Source organism: Lynx canadensis, chromosome D3, assembly GCF_007474595.2.
Source record: "Lynx canadensis isolate LIC74 chromosome D3, mLynCan4.pri.v2, whole genome shotgun sequence".
In the NCBI taxonomy this organism is placed as follows: Eukaryota; Metazoa; Chordata; class Mammalia; order Carnivora; family Felidae; genus Lynx; species Lynx canadensis.
This window is the reverse complement of record NC_044314.2, coordinates 76,095,215-76,115,125: the sequence shown is the minus strand read 5'-3', so window position 1 is coordinate 76,115,125 and position 19,911 is coordinate 76,095,215. Positions and strand designations below refer to the sequence as shown.

At 50.4% G+C, this 19,911-nt stretch overlaps 1 protein-coding gene across 4 annotated transcripts in view; it reads right to left on the bottom strand.

The window, feature by feature from the left end:
• The window catches only part of SSH1 (slingshot protein phosphatase 1), a 64,753-nt gene that overhangs the window by 27,758 nt on the left and 17,084 nt on the right, over positions 1-19,911 (bottom strand). For 2 of the 4 annotated variants that reach the window (XM_030292518.1, XM_030292519.1), the window contains exons 3-5: positions 7,095-7,198; positions 2,647-2,711; positions 2,073-2,194 (exon numbers count right to left, since the gene is read on the bottom strand). In XM_030292518.1, the coding sequence (XP_030148378.1) occupies positions 2,073-2,194; positions 2,647-2,711; positions 7,095-7,198 (291 nt within the window). Of the gene's footprint in view, positions 1-103; positions 449-2,072; positions 2,195-2,646; positions 2,712-7,094; positions 7,199-19,911 lie in introns of those variants that run through there. The other 2 variants (XM_030292520.1, XM_030292521.1) reach the window with 2 other exon arrangements.

Genomic DNA, 19,911 nt, shown 5'->3' with positions numbered 1-19,911 from the left:
AATTCTGAGGCCCTGCTCCCGCCAGGAGGATGGCCTTGGGGTAACCACGTCAACCTCATGAGCTGGATTCCTCACTTGTAAAACATGAATCAGGGCGACCTACCCCACGGGGCAGTTTAATGGTTCGAGGAGACGCTGAGGACGTGTTGTGGCAACTGCACTGTGTTCCCCCACGGAAGCAACAGAGCTGGCTGGCAGGAGGGGCAGACCTGGCAACTCCAGAGGTCTGGGCAGAGATGAGGGGCACATTCCACAGGGAGGCAGGTTCCGGCTCAGGGCTGGAGAGTGTTACTGGAATGGACCACGCATGATGAGGGAAGACCCGGAAGGAACTCGGAAAGGCGGGCATTATAATCGCTGGAGGAGTAAATGTAACTGCAACACCGGGGCGCCTGGGGGGCTCAGTCGGTTAAGTGCCCGACTTCGGCTCAGGTCACGATCTCACAGGTTGTGAGTTCAAGCCCCATGTCGGGCTCTGCACTGACAGCTCAGAGCCTGGAGCCTGCTTCGGATGCTGTGTCTCCCTCTCTCTCTGCTCCTCCCCCCACCTCTCTCCCTCTCTCTCTCTCTCTCTCAAATAAAGAATAATAACCACAATACCATTGGACATGAAACGTCTCTTTGCTTCACCACCTTGCCAACAATGGCCCACAACACAGAGCGCAGCCTGCTTCCGAGAGCACCTGTCTGGGGGTCAGAAGTACCGGGCCGTATGGCCTTCAGGGGGGCTCCTCCCAGCTCAGCTCCTAAGACCCGTCGGGCTACACCTGCTTCCAGATCCAGACTTGCCAACCAGCCCAAGGCCACAGACGCCAGCTCACACTTCTCTCCCAAAGTGTGCCACACAGAACTTCCTCCTAGTGCTATCACGTACCGGGAAGAAGGTCATAGAAGAAAACGCCCTCCGTCTCCATTCGTGTACTTGTTAACAAGCGACAGGGTCCTGGTCACTCTAACGGCAGCTCTCTCAGGGAACAAGATGTGACCGCACAGCTGCCACACCGTTCACTGCTTCTGTGGCTTTTCCCTTCCTCCCATCGAATCTGCCTTCAATGCGCTTCAAACGCGCCCCTGCTTCACCCCGACCCCTGAACCGGCCCTGCTGCCCGCCTGCCCTTGAAGACTCGGTTCGCCATCGCAGGCCGCGGAAGGCCTCTGGCTTGCCCCCTCCGACCCCACCCCTCTCCTGTGTTTCCACAGCCCCCCCCACCCGAAGCATCTCTCTGTCACTGAGCCCACCACCCTGCTTTCTGGTTATGGCTCCTTCCTCCCTAAGCTTCTCGACTCTCTGGGGTGGGGAACTGTGTACGGCTGTTTCTTCACGCATCTGGCCCGTTGCCTCATAAACAGGAGAACGCACGCACTTTCCTTGGTGGGTGAGAAGATTGAAAATGAATAGCGGGAACCCATCTGAGTCCAGTTCTCACAAATCCAGGTTCTACAACGATCTCACACATACTCATTTATCTTAGATGCGAGAAGAGCCGATGACACTCATCGCACACGCATAACAGGGTCTATGATGATACAACTAACCTGGCCTCCGGGTATTGGGAGGCTCCAAACCTCTCTACAAGCTTCTGACCAAGGACCCGTCAACAAGGACTTGGGATTCCACTTGGGATAGTGATACAGGGTGAGGTGCTCGATATGATGCCTTTCACTCCCGCACTTCAACATGGGACCCTCTGGAGGGCACCCTCCCTGCCTCACTGGGCTGGCTCCTGCTTGTCCCTGGGTGTTCACCACAGCTGCCACCTCCTTCAGGAAGCCTTCCTGGCTAAGGTGCTCTCTCCTACAGTACCCGGATAGTACCCGGTGGTAAACCTCTAAGCCCAGTGTAATTTTCCTTAGACCCAGAGCTGAGAGCGGAGGCTGGATCTAGCACGGTGCCCGGCACACAAGAGCTGAATGGTGTGGTCTACGGTTCCACGTGCCTGGTCACCCCCACCGCCCACTGCCCATCACACACCCCACCATCATCTCCATGGATACAGGACCACGGACGCCTTTCTCCAGCAGCAGCCCTTGTCCCCCCACCGCAGAAGGGAAGCAGCACCCACCAGACTCACCTCTCCTTACTGGAAAAGTCGACTCCCAGCAAGATGCTCTCCTCCGTGTCCTGGCGCCCGCTGCTGTCTACCACCACCATGTACCGGACCCGCTCCGCCCAGGCGCTCTCCAAGCGCACGGCCTAGACGGGCAAAGACGCTCTCACTGGCCTGCCTTTCCGGATGGTGGCCCCTTCCGTCACCAAATCAACACCAAGGACTTTTGTGTTCTACCTTTCCCCCTGTGAGTTCAGGAATTAAGATGAGATTCTTAATTCTCGTGCCTTGTTCATATCCATGCACGAGGGACAGTGCTTGGCTCGGAGGAAATCCCTCAAAGTCGCTCAAGTGGGTGAACAGATAAAAGTCCAGAGACTGAAAATCTCAACCCAGCACAGACTGACCCCGACACCTAGTACATCCTTTCTCCGGACGGTGTGGGTGATGGTGAGCAAACCTGGCTTGGGCTTTTGTGAAATATGGGGGGAAGAATTTGCTGCAACACAGAAATGCCCCGCCTCCCACTGCTCGTGAATAATTCCCTACCAAATCGCACGATTAAAAATTAAAACTTGCCACTCTCGTCTCTTCTTACCAGCTTGATCCGATCTTCACAACGCAGGAGGTTGATCATTATTTGAAGATGTTGGGGCAGGTCACCTGTTGGACCAACAAAGAAAGTTTTAAAAGGTCGCCCGCCCACCTGCAGAAACCTGCAAGACGCTGATGATGTTAAGGGCCTGGGAGAAGACGGAGAAGTCAAAATCCCTCCACCTACACCACACGGAACCGTCCCAAAGACTAAGAGGCTCAATTTCTCTTACTCCATTCCTGAATGTTGCTCGATGAGGGTGGGGAGATCTAGCTGACTGCCATGTTTTTAGAAGTTGCTTTTATATTCTAAAATGCTTGCAATACGGGCTCTTTAAATACAAGATGTAAAAAGATACAGACAAGCCTAGAGGGGAAATGTTATCAAGTTCAGGGGCGACTGGGTGGCTCAGTCGGTTAAGCGTCTGACTTTGGCTCAGGTTATGATCTCAGGGTTCGTGGGTTCGAGCCCCGACTTGGGCTAAGCACCGACAGTGCAGAGTCTGCTTGGGATTCTCTCTCCCCTTCTCTCTGCCCCTCCCCTACTCTTGAAATAAAGAGAGAATGAGAAAGAAAGAAAGAAAGATGTTAGCAAGTTCAAACAAACGTTCCTGTGCAGGATGAGGGAGCAGGAACTACAGACAGGGCTGGGGCAGGGGATCTGCTAAGAGTTGGTGTGAAAGAGAAAGGTCTGGAGGTCATTTTTCCTGTTTAATACTCTCCTGCATTTTCCATAAGACAGAGACTCCTTCTACAACCTGGAGAGGAAGCAAGTCAGGTGACTACAGACAGCAGGTACTTGTTGGGTGTCCAGAAAGACAACGTGAATTGACAACGAGCACCGTCACTGTCTCTTCTCATGCTAAAAGTTCTGTCCTTGACAGCTGTTCCCAGCCCTTCTTCCCTGGTGCCCACACTGGCATCCCCCCAACCTATGAGATGCTCAAGGAGGAGCACGAGGTGGCTGCTCGCGGGGCGCCCCAGAGCTAGGCCCCCGTGACGACCACAATGATCAACACCCACAGCAAGACCTCCGTGCCTGACCACACCGTCTGGTCCCTGTGCCGCCTGGGTTTTGTGTCATTCTCCTACTCCCTGAAGTCTGGGGACCAGAGGATGGCAGGTGAGTGAGTGGGGGGCCCAGGCCTTCGTCTCCACTGCCAAGTGCTTGCACATCTGGGCTCTGGTCTTGGGCCTCCTTCTGATCATTACACTCACTGTTGTTTTCGCCCAATGATGATCACCCAGGCGATTTCAGCGATCATTAAAGGTTATGGAGGCTACTAGTGGCTGCCTGTGGCCTGAGGCTGGCACCCGTTTTCGCAGCAGTTTGTATACGCATCACTCACTCTACAACTGAATCCAAGAAAGCGTTATTACTTTATAAAGGCAGTGATCCAGAGCTTCCAGCTTCTCCGAGCAGCCCAGGGCCCAGGTGGTGCCTCCGGGCTGGAGCGGAGGGAGCGAAGACCCTCAGAGCCGGGGAGTCACCACAGAGTCTCCACAGACACAGAGGATCAACACAGCTGAAAACAAGCCGTGTGTTCCAGGCACAGGGCCCCTAACTGAGGTTCATAATCAGTGAGTAGTAAGTGGGACGCTGACACAGCTCTCTTCCCAGCTGGTACATTTCTGTTAATGTTTCTTTCTGAAGGAAAGGCTCATCTGCAAAGATGCTGATCTACCAGAAAGGACGAGTAACTCACAGATCTGTATTAATTCTGATTTGTGCAACATCCTGAGAAACAGAGTTATCTTTAAAAAGAAATTAACCTGTAGGTCACAACCAGAATCCAAGAAGGATCAATACACTGGATTTGTTTCTTTTTTTTTTTTTTTTAATTTTTTTTAACGTTTTATTTTATTTTTGAGAGAGAGAGAGACAGAGACAGAGCATGAGCATGAGCATGAGCAGGGGAGGAGCAGAGAGAGAGGGAGACACAGAATCTGAAACAGGCTCCAGGCTCTGAGCTGTCAGCACAGAGCCCGACGCGGGGCTTGAACTCACAAACGGTGAGATCGTGACCTGAGCCGAAGCCGGACGCTCAAGAAACTGAGCCACCCAGGCGCCCGCACTGGATTCGTTTCTTTTGCAGAAGCATCTTTCACATTGTAGCGCAGGTTGAAACATATGATGTCCGAATCGTACTTCCTTCCTCAGGGAGGACTCAGGTCGTTAGAAGCTTGCCCCCTTCGTCTGCTCTCCCCGTTACAGGACTGTACTGTGTCAAACACCCCACACCGGCACTGCTTTCCATAAGGGTTGACTGGCAGGTGACAGGTCACATTAAAAGAGGACAACGTGCTCCCCATCCCCCTCCGTCTACAACAGCACCCCTGCCTGGCGTGGCCCCCACGCCCCAACGGCACGCAACCACCTCAGCTGGTTCTGGGCTCGCCTGCACCCCAGCACCACCCGCTCTGAGTCACAGCACACAGAGGAAAGCAAAAACAAGCCCCTTTGTCTGACGTGTGCCTAAATGAAAGGGGCATTTTCCACATAGATAGGCTCCTTTCAGCGGGACCTGCCTGTGGAGATGTGGACTTGCTGACCGACAGAACTCCCAGCCGTGGTCTGCCTTCCACACACTGTCTCTATACGCTGAAGTGTTCACTCAGCACTTGCAAAAAGATCAGAGAACATAAGCCTTAAGTATAGGCCCCTCGCAAGTGCCTCAGACTGGGGACCGGCTGACACGACCGGAATGACCTTCGCATGGGCAAAATGAACCATCATTTGTACTCCGCTCTGCGTGATTACTGATGGGATTGTGGGTCTTCCAGGGCACTTGACGGTAATTCTAGAAAAACAGGAATCAACGTCAAGTCCAGTCTGTGCCTGCCCCAGGGTCGTTTACTGAGACAGTCATGGTCCCTCTGCCTTCTTGAGTTCATCGGTCATTCCAGACCTCGGGGGCAGAAGAGCCACCAAGCCTGTGGCTTTCTTTCTACTCTCCTGTACGCTCCAGAGATGCAGGAACCAGCCGGACTTGGGGTTTTTACGTGGCTTTGCACCTCCTTCCCCAAGCCTGCACACAGTACGGAAACACTGTTTGAATCAGAGGATGGAGACATTTTATATGGAGAGTGAACAAAGCGGGAGCATTCGCTCTGTTGTAGGTGTTAAGACACGAACAATGGTTAAATTCCTGACAGGGCAGAACCGTGAGCAGGTTCAAGAAAGAGGGTTCTGTTTGCAGGGTGACCGTCCTTGCTACCGCGGTAGTGACAATCACAGCTCCAGACACAGAGCACCCACAGGGAGGGAAGGATGTCACACGCATACATTTCACATTCCATGCTGTGTGAGTTACCGGTATTTGAGGCCCGTTGTAAAGATCAGGCAACTGAGGGTCAGGAGTCGACCGTGACTGCTCAGTAAGTTGTACAACTGGGATCAGAAGCCAGGTCTATCTGGCTCCAAGACACGTATTCTTGCCCCAAACCATACCGCCTCCTTGCGCAGGACGACTATTTTCTGAGCTTAAAACAGACTCAAATCTTGATTCCGCACATTCGTACGGGGAAAGTACTGACTGGGCCTTGCTGTTTCTGTCAACTGTAAGACACGAAATTCGAACTGAAGCACTTGGATCCAAAATGAGGCTGGAGGACTCGAGGTTGGAGACAAAAGGATCACAGAGACAAGAAAACTGGCTGCAGCTGCTGGCTGCTTTCGAGGCCTTCGCAGACGGCATTGAGGCATGCGCTGCCCGTCCGAGAAGCGCCCAAAGAGGCCGTGGACCTGTTACAAAGATGCACTTGCACGCGGAGGTTTCTGATTCCTCTTTTAAACCGCCTTCGGTTTCAGAGTTAAGTCACCTAAGAAAACCGGTCTTATTGCCATCTAAGCATTTCTTTTTCGTATGCTGTTGCACCTAAATGAATACTGGGTTTGATCCCCACTTTATCACTTCCTGTCTACTTTCAAAAACCAAATCCACTGTTCAATAATAAAGTCTTCTCACCCCCCAGTGCCTTCCAAAGACTCATAAAGAAATCCTCCAAATGAAAGCTTTCCAAATGCTCGGGGAAATGACCAGAGTCCTCCAAGTAGGTACACAGCATCCCAAGGCGGTTATTTCCAAGGGGACAACATCTGGCTATCGCACGCACTGGTGCCCTTGTTAAAAAGTCCTACTGCAACTTGAAATCTGCAGTTAACTGATAAACCGGGAGTGGGAAATCTTTGCATCCAGATGGAACGCGCTGCCGACTGCCTTACTGCTTCCGTAGAAATGCACGGCCAAAGGGTCACTGGCTCCCAGAGCCACCTGGAAAACACGCCTGGCCTGCCCGCTCAAGAAAAGAGCTTCTCCCATGCAGCAGGCGTCATAAGCCTGCGTTCCGCTATTTCTCTGGCCTTGAAAGCCAGCCAAGGGCTCACCACCGTGATGGAAGGTTCCTCCATTTGCACAGAAAGTAAGTTCCAATGTAAGAACCTCAATTTACCTGCATGCTTGTGGGGATGCTGAAGACTTCGCTGGCTTTGAGGGCTGTTTCCCTGTTGTAAGAAGAGGGCCGCTCCTTTCACCATGAAAAAGCTCTCACTTAAGCTGGGAAGAATAAAAGCAGAGCACAGTCAGGCTAGAGTTCAGAGAGGAAAATGGGCAAAGACATGCAGCGGAGGAAAAGCTGTCGTGTGGACGAACGGCGTGTAAGATGCACAGGGGACAAGACCACTTTTATGACCATTTCACATGGCGCTCTTTCCAACCTTGGCTACAAGCCTGCTGCTGAGAGTCTATGTGATGAAATCACGCTTCTGCTAAAAGGCCCAAGGTTCTTTGGGCTCTTGCAAGGCGGAGCGCCCCCTTCCTGCAGGATACGGCGAACCAGCTCCCCGGAACACAAAATCTTCTAAAAACAGAGACCAACTCTCTGATTGAGAGGGGGCGGTTCCCTCTGTGAATTTTTCGCGGTCTTGCTGTGCAATCTTTGTTTGTGACTCCCTGACTTAAGGCAACTTCACTGGTCTTGGTGCCTTCCCTTAACTGAATATAAAGAAGAGGAAATTATACTTTCACCATTTGTTTGCAAGTGGGTGGCTAGTGACCTGTGATTTAACTTAGTCAAGGCGACTGTGTCCCTACTGCTGTAGAAAACCTCTGCTGACACCATGAATGTCTCAGCAGTGGATCATTGATCTTTGCTATTTTAACCAGCAATAACACTTACATTCAACATACAACTCAAAAAGTTACAATTTAAATTTTTAAAATTTCATCTTTGCGATTTGGCGGCTATCAGAAAAAAAATGAACTACTAGTTACTACCAATTGTTAATTGGTAATAACAATAATTGTTAATGCTAAAATTACCCATAAAATACACCAAATTAACTGGTTTTTTTGTGGGGAGGGGGTGGAGGGTGGATCACCTACGATTACCTTCTTTTTATTTCTTAGTATCTTCTGGATTTTCTGTTCTGAGCAAATATTAATGTTTTTGAATGATTATTTTGTATTTGATTTTCAGAGTAATAGAAGACACGTACCACACATTACAATGGAAAAGCACTTTATTTCTATTAATTTGGGGCGCCTGGGTGGCACAGTCGGTTAAGCGTCCGACTTCAGCCAGGTCACGATCTCGCGGTCCGTGGGTTCGGGCCCCGCGTCAGGCTCTGGGCTGATGGCTCAGAGCCTGGAGCCTGTTTCTGATTCTGTGTCTCCCTCTCTCTCTCTGCCCCTCCCCCGTTCATGTTCTGTCTCTCTCTGTCCCAAAAATAAATAAACGTTGAAAAAAAATTATTTCTATTAATTTTGTGAAAGATCAAGTTTCAATTTAGGGAACTGTAAAAATCATTAATTCTCTCTTGAGCAACAATTAACATATAAATGACTTAAAAGGAAACTCTAAGAAAAAGCAGCACTGTGTGTGCGTGTGTGTGTGTGTGTGTGTGTGTGTCTTAACAGAAAGCAGATCGGTTCGTGATAGAAACCTAGGAACGTTTTCCTAAACAGAAAAAAAAACAAGATCACCTTCACCCCAGGTGTCTCATGGAAGTAGTTAAATGTTCTAAACCCTGGAATAAAAAATTCGACTAGGTCTAATATACTAGGTGCTAAGAAAACTCACCACATGGAACTCAGCGGCTCCTGGAATCAGGAAGACAGTGATCTTCCATAATATGAAGTCCACAATAAAATCTGTGACTTTTGCTGGTTGAATTCTCACGCTAAAAATAGCGACTGCTCAAATACCAAACGATAAGGCTGAGTGGGCCGTGGAGTAACTGACAACCGGTTTTGTAGATTTCATAATACCGTTCCTTTACATCCGAGTAACTTCTCTCCACTTACTGTCCCCAAGAGTGTTGCCAAGCTACCCTTTCCACTCTATCAGCTGTATATCTGTGCTGCCAGTTTCAAGAGCTGGGGAGCTCAGGATTATAAACACTGAAAGAAGGGGGCGCCTGGATGACTCAGTAGGTAGAGCACGGGACTCTTGATCTCGGGGTTGTAAGTTCAAACCCCAGGTTAGGCAAAGAGATTATTTTTTTTTTTTTAATTAAAAAAAATTTTTTTTAACGTTTATTTATTTTTGAGACAGAGAGAGACAGAGTGTGAACAGGGGAGGGGCAGAGAGAGAGGGAGACACAGAATCGGAAACAGGCTCCAGGCTCTGAGCTGTCAGCACAGAGCCCGACGCGGGGCTCGAACTCACAGACTGTGAGATCATGACCTGAGCCGAAGTCGGACGCTCAACCGACCGAGCCACCCAGGTGCCCCTAGGCAAAGAGATTATTTAAAAATAAAATCTTAAAAAAAAATAATGAAAGAAACGAGGAGCATCCTTTCCTTAGTTCAGTCTCACCAAGGGAGGCAAAAAGCTCTTCAGTGCCTATCTGGCCAATTTCAAATCCAAGCTCTTAGTTCGGCTGGTTGTGGAATGGCCCAACACTCCCCTACTCCTAAAACTTGTCACCCTCTCCTTCTTAAAAATTTTCCAACCTAGGGGCGCCTGGGTGGCGCAGTCGGTTAAGCGTCCGACTTCAGCCAGGTCACGATCTCGCGGTCCGTGAGTTCGAGCCCCGCGTCGGGCTCTGGGCTGATGGCTCAGAGCCTGGAGCCTGTTTCTGATTCTGTGTCGCCCTCTCTCTGCCCCTCCCCCGTTCATGCTCTGTCTCTCTCTGTCCCAAAAATAAATAAACGTTGAAAAAAAAAATTAAAAAAAAAAATTTCCAACCTTATTTTCAGAACTATTCAGACAGATCTGTTTCAACACAGATCACTTACTACTTATTCTCATCAAAATTTGAAAGGGCTGCCCACGAAACTTACAAAACAACCATCGGTTCACTGAAGGAGCCAGGGAAAATCTTCACAAAGCAAAGCAACATCAACCATTTTTTGTTCATCAATTAAAAAAAAAAAAAAAAAAAAGGAAAAGAAAAAAAATATCCATACTGACCAGAAGCCTTAACACTCTGGAAACAGCCAGCCATTAACAGTGACCTTTGCCTTGGAAATCATGGGCAAAAATTCCCCTGGGATTCCCTTACATTTCCTTTGGGGGGAAAAAAAAGGGAACAATGCAAAAGAACAGGCTGGTTTTATCCCGTGATTGTGATTGCTTACAAGGCCGGTGGTTCTTCAGTGTTCCTGGGACAGATAAAGAATCAGCCTCCCATCTACGAATGAAGTCAGGAGCCTGTGTGGATGGGGGCCCTTGGAACACTGCCTCCATCCTCAGGGCAATCAGGCGCAGGCATTTACCGTAAAGAGCAAGATTTAAAGCGGCGGGGAAGTCCACAAAGCACATTATCTATCCCAGGCCTGTGAGACGGCCGCGGAGACAGTAGACAGAGGCGGCAGGAGGGTAACCGCAGAAGATGACTTCTGGGGCCGAGAGGCTGTGGAGCATGGGCAGTCACAGGATTTATGGAAACAAAATGCAGATATTCTCTGCGACTCTGTTTCCTGTCTTTTGCTCTGAGCTCACTCCAGGCCCTGAGCCTCACGTGCCCTCTGGGTGGCTGATGAGAACACTATTTCCCGCTGCCAGGTCTATGTCGGGTTCTCTGTGCCAGGCTTCTAATACCCAGAAGTGATTTGTGAACCTAAGGCACAGCACTGGGGGTGTCCTTTAAGAAACTCATTTTGGGGGCGCCTGGGTGGCGCAGTCGGTTAAGCGTCCGACTTCAGCCAGGTCACGATCTTGCGGTCCGTGAGTTCGAGCCCCGCGTCGGGCTCTGGGCTGATGGCTCAGAGCCTGGAGCCTGCTTCCGATTCTGTGTCTCCCTCTCTCTCTGCCCCTCCCCCGTTCATGCTCTGTCTCTCTCTGTCCCAAAAATAAATAAACGTTGAAAAAAAAAATTTAAAAAAAAAAAAAGAATAAAAAAAAAAAAAAAAAAAAAAAAACTCATTTTGGAGGGGGACCTGGGTGGCTCTGGGTTCTAGCTCAGGTCATGATTTCACGGTTCGTGAGTTCGAGCCCCACATCGGGCTGTGCACTGACAGTGCAGAGCCTGATTGGGATTCTGTCTCCCTCTCTCTGCCCCTCCCTCGCTTGCTCTCTCTTTCTCAAAAACAAATAATAATAAAAAAAAAAAACTTAAAAAAAAAAGGAAAAAAAAGAAATTCATTTTAGAGGGGCGCCTGGGTGGCTCAGTCGGTTGAGTGTCTGACTTCAGCTCGGGTCATGATCTCACAGCTTGTAAGTTTGAGCCCCACATCTGGCTCGCTGCTGTCAGCACAGGGTCCGCTTCCGATCCTCTGTCCCCCTCTTTCTGTCCCTCCCCCGCCCCCCCTCACAAAAAAAAAAAAAGTGAACAGAATTTCATTTGGGGGATGGCACACCTACTTCAGTGGGTTCTCGGAGTAAGTGCAGACCCACAAAACACCATCACAGCTACAGAAAAACCAATCCTCTCCCCAAAAATGCCGGTGTCCTAGAAAGTATAAGTGAAGTTCCAGAGAGGTCAGACGGTGACAAATAAAACTGAAGTGTTCTCCATCACTTTAAGACAAATCCTGTGGGAGATATTTAAAACAAGTTCAGCCCTGGCCCCTCCCTGCCCAACCCCCACCCCGGTGCTTTTATCTCCACAGTACAAATAATATGTTCTCAAACACTGGTTAACTGCCTGTTTCAGGAGACGATGCAGGATTAGTTTTTCTCCAAGGCACTAAGGACACGCAGGAGGATTAGTTTTCTCCAAGGCACTAAGGACAGACAAAAGCCTCAAACAATGCTCCTCGAAAAACCCCAGCCCTCACAGCATGAACAGCCAGTGTCACCCCGAAACTGATACGTGGTAGGAAGAGATCAGGTGGTGATACGTACTAATTTGGGCTGGAAGCTTCTGAAGAGCGGAGGGTGTGAGCCCGCTGAAGGGAGACGCAGAAGTCAGTGAAATAAAAAAGATTCATGATAGCCTGGTTCACATCTTCGACTGCCTCCAGCTCCTGCCTCGCACTCCCTCCAGAGAAAGGAGAGAGGGAAGGAAGGGGCCAGGAGTCCTTGGTCCGGATGATGTTCCCACCCAGGGGGCAGATGGCTCTTGTGGGACTCTTGTCTTCCCCTGATATTTGGGTTTAAAAAGGCCCTTGTCCCTGCATATCCTGATGAAAGAGGGCCATTCAGAGAGCGCAAAACAGCTGAAGTTCCTGTAATCACTTTCCTCCTACGGCTTTTGTAGGCCTTAGGAACAAGCCGCAGGGTGTGTGTTCGGAATTGTGAGGGGAAACAGCTGGCCGCCAAGTAACAAATCCAGAGCAGCGAGGACCCCTGCTCTGCTCGAAATCGACAGGCTGAGGGACTCCTGTTTCTGTCACATTGCCACCCATTCACCCAATGGTGACCCGTGGGCAGCCGCCACAGTCAGTCCGTGTGGTCACAGCGTCTTACATTCTGAAAATTCTTCAGTCATGCTAACTGCTGCCTGAGGAGGCAAACAGAGGGCTGAGGGGGGAGCACCCAGGTAGAGGGAACCCCGTGTGCACACACAGGCGTTGCTCAGAGAACCGCAGGCCCGGTGCCCAGGGCAGGGCTGCAGAGGTAAAGCAGGCCCAGGTCCCCAAGGGCCTGGCACGGGACCCCGAAACCCGAAACCCGCCCGCAGGAGCCAGCAGGCTCTGTGTGTTTAGCACTTCTTTTGGCCCGTGAAATAAATTAAGGACACGAATAGCCACACTGCAGGGCAGAAGGGGCTAAGCGCCCAAAGACAGGGGTCCTGCTGGTGTTCGAAGAGGGGAGAGGGGAGCCCCTAACTGGTGCTTTGGAACACTCCTGGGGAGGCCTTGTCTGGAAGCTTCCCCTGGCTCCCAGAGGATAAATTAATCGTCATGAGAGAATTAAGTGGGACACACACAATTATGCTGCAGCGGAGGAAACTACAGCCTGCCCAGGGGCATGACATCTTTACGAGTTGGGACTAGACCCCAAGCCCACAGTCGTAAGTCCTATGGTGCCCGTGGTCGCCCACCAGTTCTGAGTGAGAATCAGAGCCATTACCCTGATATCACCTCTGCCCTGGCGGCTTTGGTTCCGCTAAAGCACACATCACAGAAGTCAAGATCTGGTCCGTAGCAATTCTTCCCAGCAGGTGAAAGCTTTGTGCGAAGGAAACAGACAGAAGGTATAATTCAGGGAAACGGGGTCCAGGAGGAGACTCAGGGCCAGAGCTCTCCTACCGGGCCTGGGGGCAAGCAGAAGGCCGAGGGGGGCCACTGCAATCACCCTGCCTGCTGCCACCCACCATCGCCCGGCTGTGGGGTGGGGCCCAGTGCCTGGTCCTTGTGGGCTGAATGGGAATCCGGACAAGGAGCTCTGCGGGCAGCACAGCCCCGCCGGTCGAGAAGCGGCTTTCAGCGCAGGCTTCTTATCAATAGTACTGTCATTTGCTGAGCGCCACCACGTGTGCGTGGCTCCCAGAGCTCTGCAGGGCACGCGTCACCTTTTTCAAACGACAAGTGAAGGTAGTCAGACAAACTCCTCAAATACAGCCTCCGGGGACAATCTCATTTTTAACCAACCCCCTTAGTGATGCTGGGGCACATGGGGGTTAAAGAACAGAAAATGTACTGGTCTGGGGATCCATATTTCAGGGTTCTAATCCTGTTCTACTGTATGTTTGTTCTGCTGGTCACTTACAGGGCTCTGTTCATTCATTCAAATGGCCAAATATTCGCAGACTGAGGAGTACAATGTAAAGCCAAGCTTGCCCTAATGTCGATATTTTAGTATATGTGCTGCCGAAGCGAGCACGCCCTAATGTCGATAAAGGCAGAGATAACACTCCTTTTTAAGGAGCAGGTGTTTGTGTGGGTGGTTCGGGTGTGTGCTAATTTTAAAAAATTAAAAAATAAAATAAAACAAAATAAAATAAATTAAAAGTTCCAGGAGTACTTCTGATGCAGAGCCAGAACCCTGGACTTTAACAGTAACAGAAAACACAGAGAAGAGGGCCTTCCCACACGGGATTGCTAACAGTACCTTACACACTGCAGGTACATGATAAATGTTTTCTGCTGGTAAAAAAATAACACCAATAAAAATGCATGGTCCTCTCAGGAAAGTAACATGACTCAGTGCCATGAGGGGAGGTCACGCCAGGTCAAAGAAAAGAATACCCTCCTTGGAAGCAGACAAACAAGTGACAAAGAAATGCACGTGCCGGTCTTCTACCAAATACGTTCAGTGACAGCGTCCTGGCTTTCGAAAGGCGGCCCTGCGTCACGATATGAAATAACAATTAACAGAAAGACCAGCCCTGTGATCAGCTCTGCTGTGGACAAAGCATTCTGACTAACGTCAGTCACTTGATCTTCAAGAAACTCTTCGAGGGAGACCAGGCAGGCATTCTGACACTCCTCTTCCAGATGAGAACACAGAAGGTTACTTAACTGGTAGGACTTTAGTATTTCCGACGCTACATCTTGCACAAAATCAGAGAATCAGAACCTAAACATAGGCTCTGGAAAGAGTCCCACATTGATCGAACTGGCTGAAACGAAATGAACTACTTGGACATGGATATCAACCCTCAGCTCTGTATGGTGATGGCTGAGCGGACTGTGGTTTGTCTAGCAGACGTGATGACAATTCTAGAAAAAGAAAAAAAAGGAACGAATGTAAAGCTGTCACCACAGAAAAGGTGGGTGCCAATGAACACTCCCAAGAGGAGTTTCCGTTAATTCCATTTCGATGAACGAGTATTTGCTGTGCCTGGGCAGTGCTAAATCCTGGGAATCCAGAAATGAAACAGACACGGTTCCTGCCTCCGAGCGACATTACATTCCAGGGGGTCAGACAGACACAGGACAGTCACTGCAACGTGATGCAGCGGGTTCCACAGTAGAGGGATGTATAGGGTCCTGTGTGTGCATACACATACGCACACATGGATGTATATGGCAGGAGGGACCCCCAGCCCAGCCTGGGGGGTTCAAGGACATCTCCCTGGAGGAAACGAGACCAGGTTGGGCCTCGTAGAATCGGTAAACACGGAAAAGAGGAGCAGGCAGCAGCAGAGTAGGAAGATTACGTTATACATGCCCCATAACGAACAGAGGAAGATTTGGTCTCTTGTAAAAGGCCCTGCTGTGAATTCATAAATGTCTATTCTGGTTTATAGGTCAGTTCCTTGTAACTTTGGTTTGCATAAGTTGGTTTCGCAGAACTTGACCATCCCTGAGCATACTAATAAATTCAAGCTTCGGAAATTGCAAAGTTAAGAACCAAACGTTGGGCCTAAAGTTGAGCCATCAACCTGTCAATGAGTTCTCGGTACCTGAATGCTTATGGGTAAGCCCATGGCACTCAATGTGTGTTATTTTAAATAAATAAATGATACGTTCCACCTGAATGGTGCTCTACAGTTTTCAGAAAGGCGGCCCTGCGTCACGAGATGAAATAACAATTAACAGAAAAGACAGACCAGCCCTGTGATCAGCTGTGCTGTGGACAAAGCACTCTGACTAATGTCAGTTACTTGACCTTCATGAAACTCTTCGAGGGAGACCAGGCAGGCATTCTTACACTCCTCTTCCAGACGAGAACACAGAACGTTACCTAACTGGCAAGAAACCCTTGCCCCTCCATTTTTTCACTTAACCTTAAAATTTAAATCTTCTGATGGAAGAATCAAGACAGAGAAGAGGAATGACTTGTCTGTGGCCACACGTCGAAGAAGGGGCAGAACTCAGCCGAGAGGCTCCAAGTTCGGCACCCTCCCTGCAGGACGCCTGCCTCAGAGGGCAGGGGTGCCCGACCTGCGGCGCCGGAAGCGGTGGGCAAAGCTGGACGGACACAGATCTGCCCGAAAACCTCTGCTGGCGGTGGTCTGGACGGACACAAGACCCTCTTCCCGGCAAAGCCAAGTGTATGAAGACGGAAGGATGGAAAACTTACTATCTGCTCTTCCCCCATTTTGAACTCGTGTTTGAAGGTCACCCCGAAGTTGTACCGAGGCCTTGTTGTTTTCCCTTTGCGCTCCGCAGCGCAGCTTGGCAGGGCCTCGGCCCCAAACAGCATTCTTCAGTGGCTCACCTGCCACACGTACCCGCGAGAGCTCCGAAACCGCTCTCCTCCACAGAATGCTGAGGACAGGGAAATTCCAGCTCGGGGGCGGTCTACTGAGGGAATGGGGTCATGGGCAAGAGGTGCTGGCAGGGCCCAGGACAAACGTCTCTGCTGCCGAGGCCTGTATTGTTTGGCTGGAAGGCGTGGGCTTTTCTCAGAGAGAAGGAATGTCCGAAAGCATTTCAGACAGCAAGAGACATTCTCTGAGGCCAGCTACACAGCTCTCCTTCATGTCAACGGGTAGGAGCGAGCGGCTCCTGCCAGCAATACACCAGCAAGTTCGCAAAAGCAGGATTATTTCCCCCCGCGACCCCTCCCCTTCTCCAGTGTAAGAAAGACTGCAAATGATGCGCCTGGAGCTGGCTCTACAGACCTCAGGATGGGTCCCTCACGGCCCCCCGAGAGCCCTCAGGCCCCGCCCGTGGAAGCTGGAGCTGGTGCTATCTTCCCCTGTACATCTGGGACACCGGGACCTAAGCCCCCTTAGGAGGGCAGAAGATACAAAGGCCGCATTGTGCTGGAAATGCAGTGGCAGCAAAGACAACCTAGCCAGCCAGAAATAACAGGCACCCGGAGGAAATGTTTTTGAAACAACGCAAAAATTCCGAGGACAGATTATCTCAACTGTCCCAGGTCCTTTGCCCTTTCTTTTCGGTACGCAGTCCTGTCCCACGTTCATGGGTTGCTGGGTCCCAACCCTTCCGGAGGTCCCTTCTTCCCCAGTTCCTCAGTTACCACTGCAGTTCTGGCCCCCTGCGTCCCCGCCGAGCCACGCAACATCCGCTGGGGCCCCACTGCACGCCTGACTCTACGCTAGGTACTCAGAGTGTCCCTGACAGAGAACGGACGTGCTCTCTACCCGCATGAGGGAGGCCACCAGCCGTAGGCACCTTCTGAACACTTGAAACGTGGGGAGGGTGACTGACATACTGAGATCTGTCATTTTATTAATTCCAATTGAATTCAAGTTTAATCAGCCACATGTGGTTGGTGGCTATGGTGGAGGGCAGCACAGCTTCAGAAGCTCTCCATCTACTGGGAATCAGGGCAGGGACCTCTGGCTTCTAATCCACTGCACAGATCCCAACCACAGCTCTTATTATGTCATTCCCGGCTCCAGAACTTTCAGTGATGTGACATTATCTGTAGAGTCCCAACAGGCTGGTGCTAGCTTTCTATGGTAGCCACAATTAGCCATTACATGTTGCTAACCTCAGCTTCATTCATCTGATGCTCTTTGACCTCGAGGAGCTCATAAAACAAGTAGGAAAAGGGTTTATAATAAAAACCTTCTTTGTATTACCTCGTACACGATTTCTCCCACACTCCACATATTCTCTGTTTTCTCTCTATGCGGTCTTCCTCAACTCTTCTACCCTGGCCTCTGTTCGCAGCCTTCTCTCTCTCCTGTCTGCTTCCCTACCTCGTGCCCACTTGCTAGCATCCATACCTTCTCCAGGAAGCCCTCCTTCGCTGCCCCTGCTGCGAAAAGCCCTGGCTCTTCCCTTTCAACATCTTATAGCACCTTCTCTCTTCTTGCAGGTGAGGAAGCTGAGGCTTAGAGGCTAAGTCACTCATGCAAGGTCATATACTTCGAAAGTGATAGGGGGCACCTGGGTGGCTCAGTTGGTTAAGTGTCCGACTTCGGCTCAGGTCATGATCTCACGGCTTATGAGTTCGAGCCCCGCGTCGGGCGCTGTGCTGACAGCTTGAAGACTGGAGCCTGCTTTGGATTCTGTGTCTCTCTCTCGTTCTGCCCCCCCCTGCTCATGCTCTGTCTCTCTCAAGAATAAATCAAACATTAAAAAAAAAAGAAAAAAAGAAAGTGATAGGAACCTAAGACCCCTGGTTTCCAAATTGTGTTCCCAGACATACTTACTACTAACTTATGGTGAAGTTACCCTCACGCCAGAGTTTTTGAACTTCACAATGGGACTTGAGGACCAGAGCACACATAATTTCCTAAAGCTCCTTCCTTGCCTGACATACAGTAAATTCTAAGTAAATACTCATAAACAAACTCACAGAGCTGACTTCCTGTTCAGTCTCAAACCACTGCATGACTTACCTTAGTAACCTCTAAGCAGCTGGAACATGGGGTGTTTACAACCCATAGGACGAACTGGACACATAAGACTCACCACATAAATGCCACAAGTGGAGATACAGTCACCTGGCGGTCAGGTCCCCTTGGCCCCCAAACGTACCGAACAATACAGCCACCAGGTTCTCCACATCACCCTGAGGCTCTTGACAGCCAGGACTGTGACTTGTCCATCTCTGGGTCCCTGAGGGCCCAAAAGGCAGTGTGCACTCAATGAATGCAACGCCAATAACGAACACCTCCGCTGAGTGTGGTGCTAAGCAATTTACACATATCAACTAACCTGATCCTCAGCGTCTGTGAGGGAAACGGAGGCTCAGAGAGGCTGAGTGGCTCGCCCGCGTTCACGTGGCCAAGAAGTGGAGGAACCAGGACAGGAAACCAGGAATAGGACTCTGAGCCTCTACTGACCTGACACCTCGGGAAAACAGCATCAAGAATGCTGCCCTCGGGGCGCCTGGGTGGCTCAGTCGGCTGAGCAGCCGTCTTCAGCTCAGGTCATGATCTCGCGGTCCGTGAGTTCGAGCACCGCGTTGGGCTCTGTGCTGACAGCTGGGAGCCTGGAGCCTGCTTCGGATTCTGTGTCTCCCTCTCTCTCTAACCCTCCCCTGTTCATGCTCTGTCTCTCTCTGTCTCAAAAATAAATAAAACACTAAAAAAAATTTTTTTAAAAAAGAACGCTGACCTCTCTGGAGGAGGGGGTGCGGTGAGCAGGGCTAGGAAGGTGTCTATGCAGGTGAGAGTTGGCTGCAGAGACGGGAGGCTGGTTACAGCCAGGGACACCGATCAGACGAGCAAATGCGCTCGGGACAATTTCTCGCAGTCGGAGAAGGGAATCATAAATACGGAGAAGGAGAAAACCGGAACGAACCCTGAGGTGTTGGATCAGAGTGGAAGGTACCGGTCTGAACTCATGGTTCTCAACATTATTTAGATGGACAGGAAAAGAGATGCAGGTGTGTGTGCATGCGTGCATATGTGTGTGTGTGTGTGTGTGTGTGTGTGTGTGCACACCCTTACTCGCATGCCCTAATTCTGCCCACTGAGAGGGCCTGAGGAGGGCAACACCCACACAGTAAGAGGCACATAAATTCCATTCGCCACTAGGGGCGCCTGGGTGGCTCAGTCGGTTAAATGTCTGACTCTAAGTTTTGGCTTGGGTCATGATCTCGCGGTTTTGTGAGTTTGAGCCCCTTGTGCTTGGGATTCTCTCTCTCTCTCTCTCTCTTTCCCCGTCTCTGGCTCTTCCCTGCTCATACTGTCTCTGTCTCTCTCAAAAATAAACTTAAAACAAATTAAAAAAAAAAAAGAATTGGGGCACCTGGGTGGCTCAGTTGGTTAAGCGTCCGACTTCAGCCAGGTCACGATCTCGCGGTCCGTGAGTTCAAGCCCCGCGTCGGGCTCTGGGCTGATGGCTCAGAGCCTGGGGCCTGCTTCCGGTTCTGTGTCTCCCTCTCTCTGCCCCTCCCCCGTTCATGCTCTGTCTCTCTCCGTCTCAAAAATAAATAAAACGTTAAAAAAAAAATTTAAAAAAAATTCCATTTGCCACTAAACAGAACCGGGGCTCCTTGGAGAAATGGCTGATTCCGGATATGGGGTACAGAAAGTACAAGATGAGGCCCCAAAAAAGAGCAA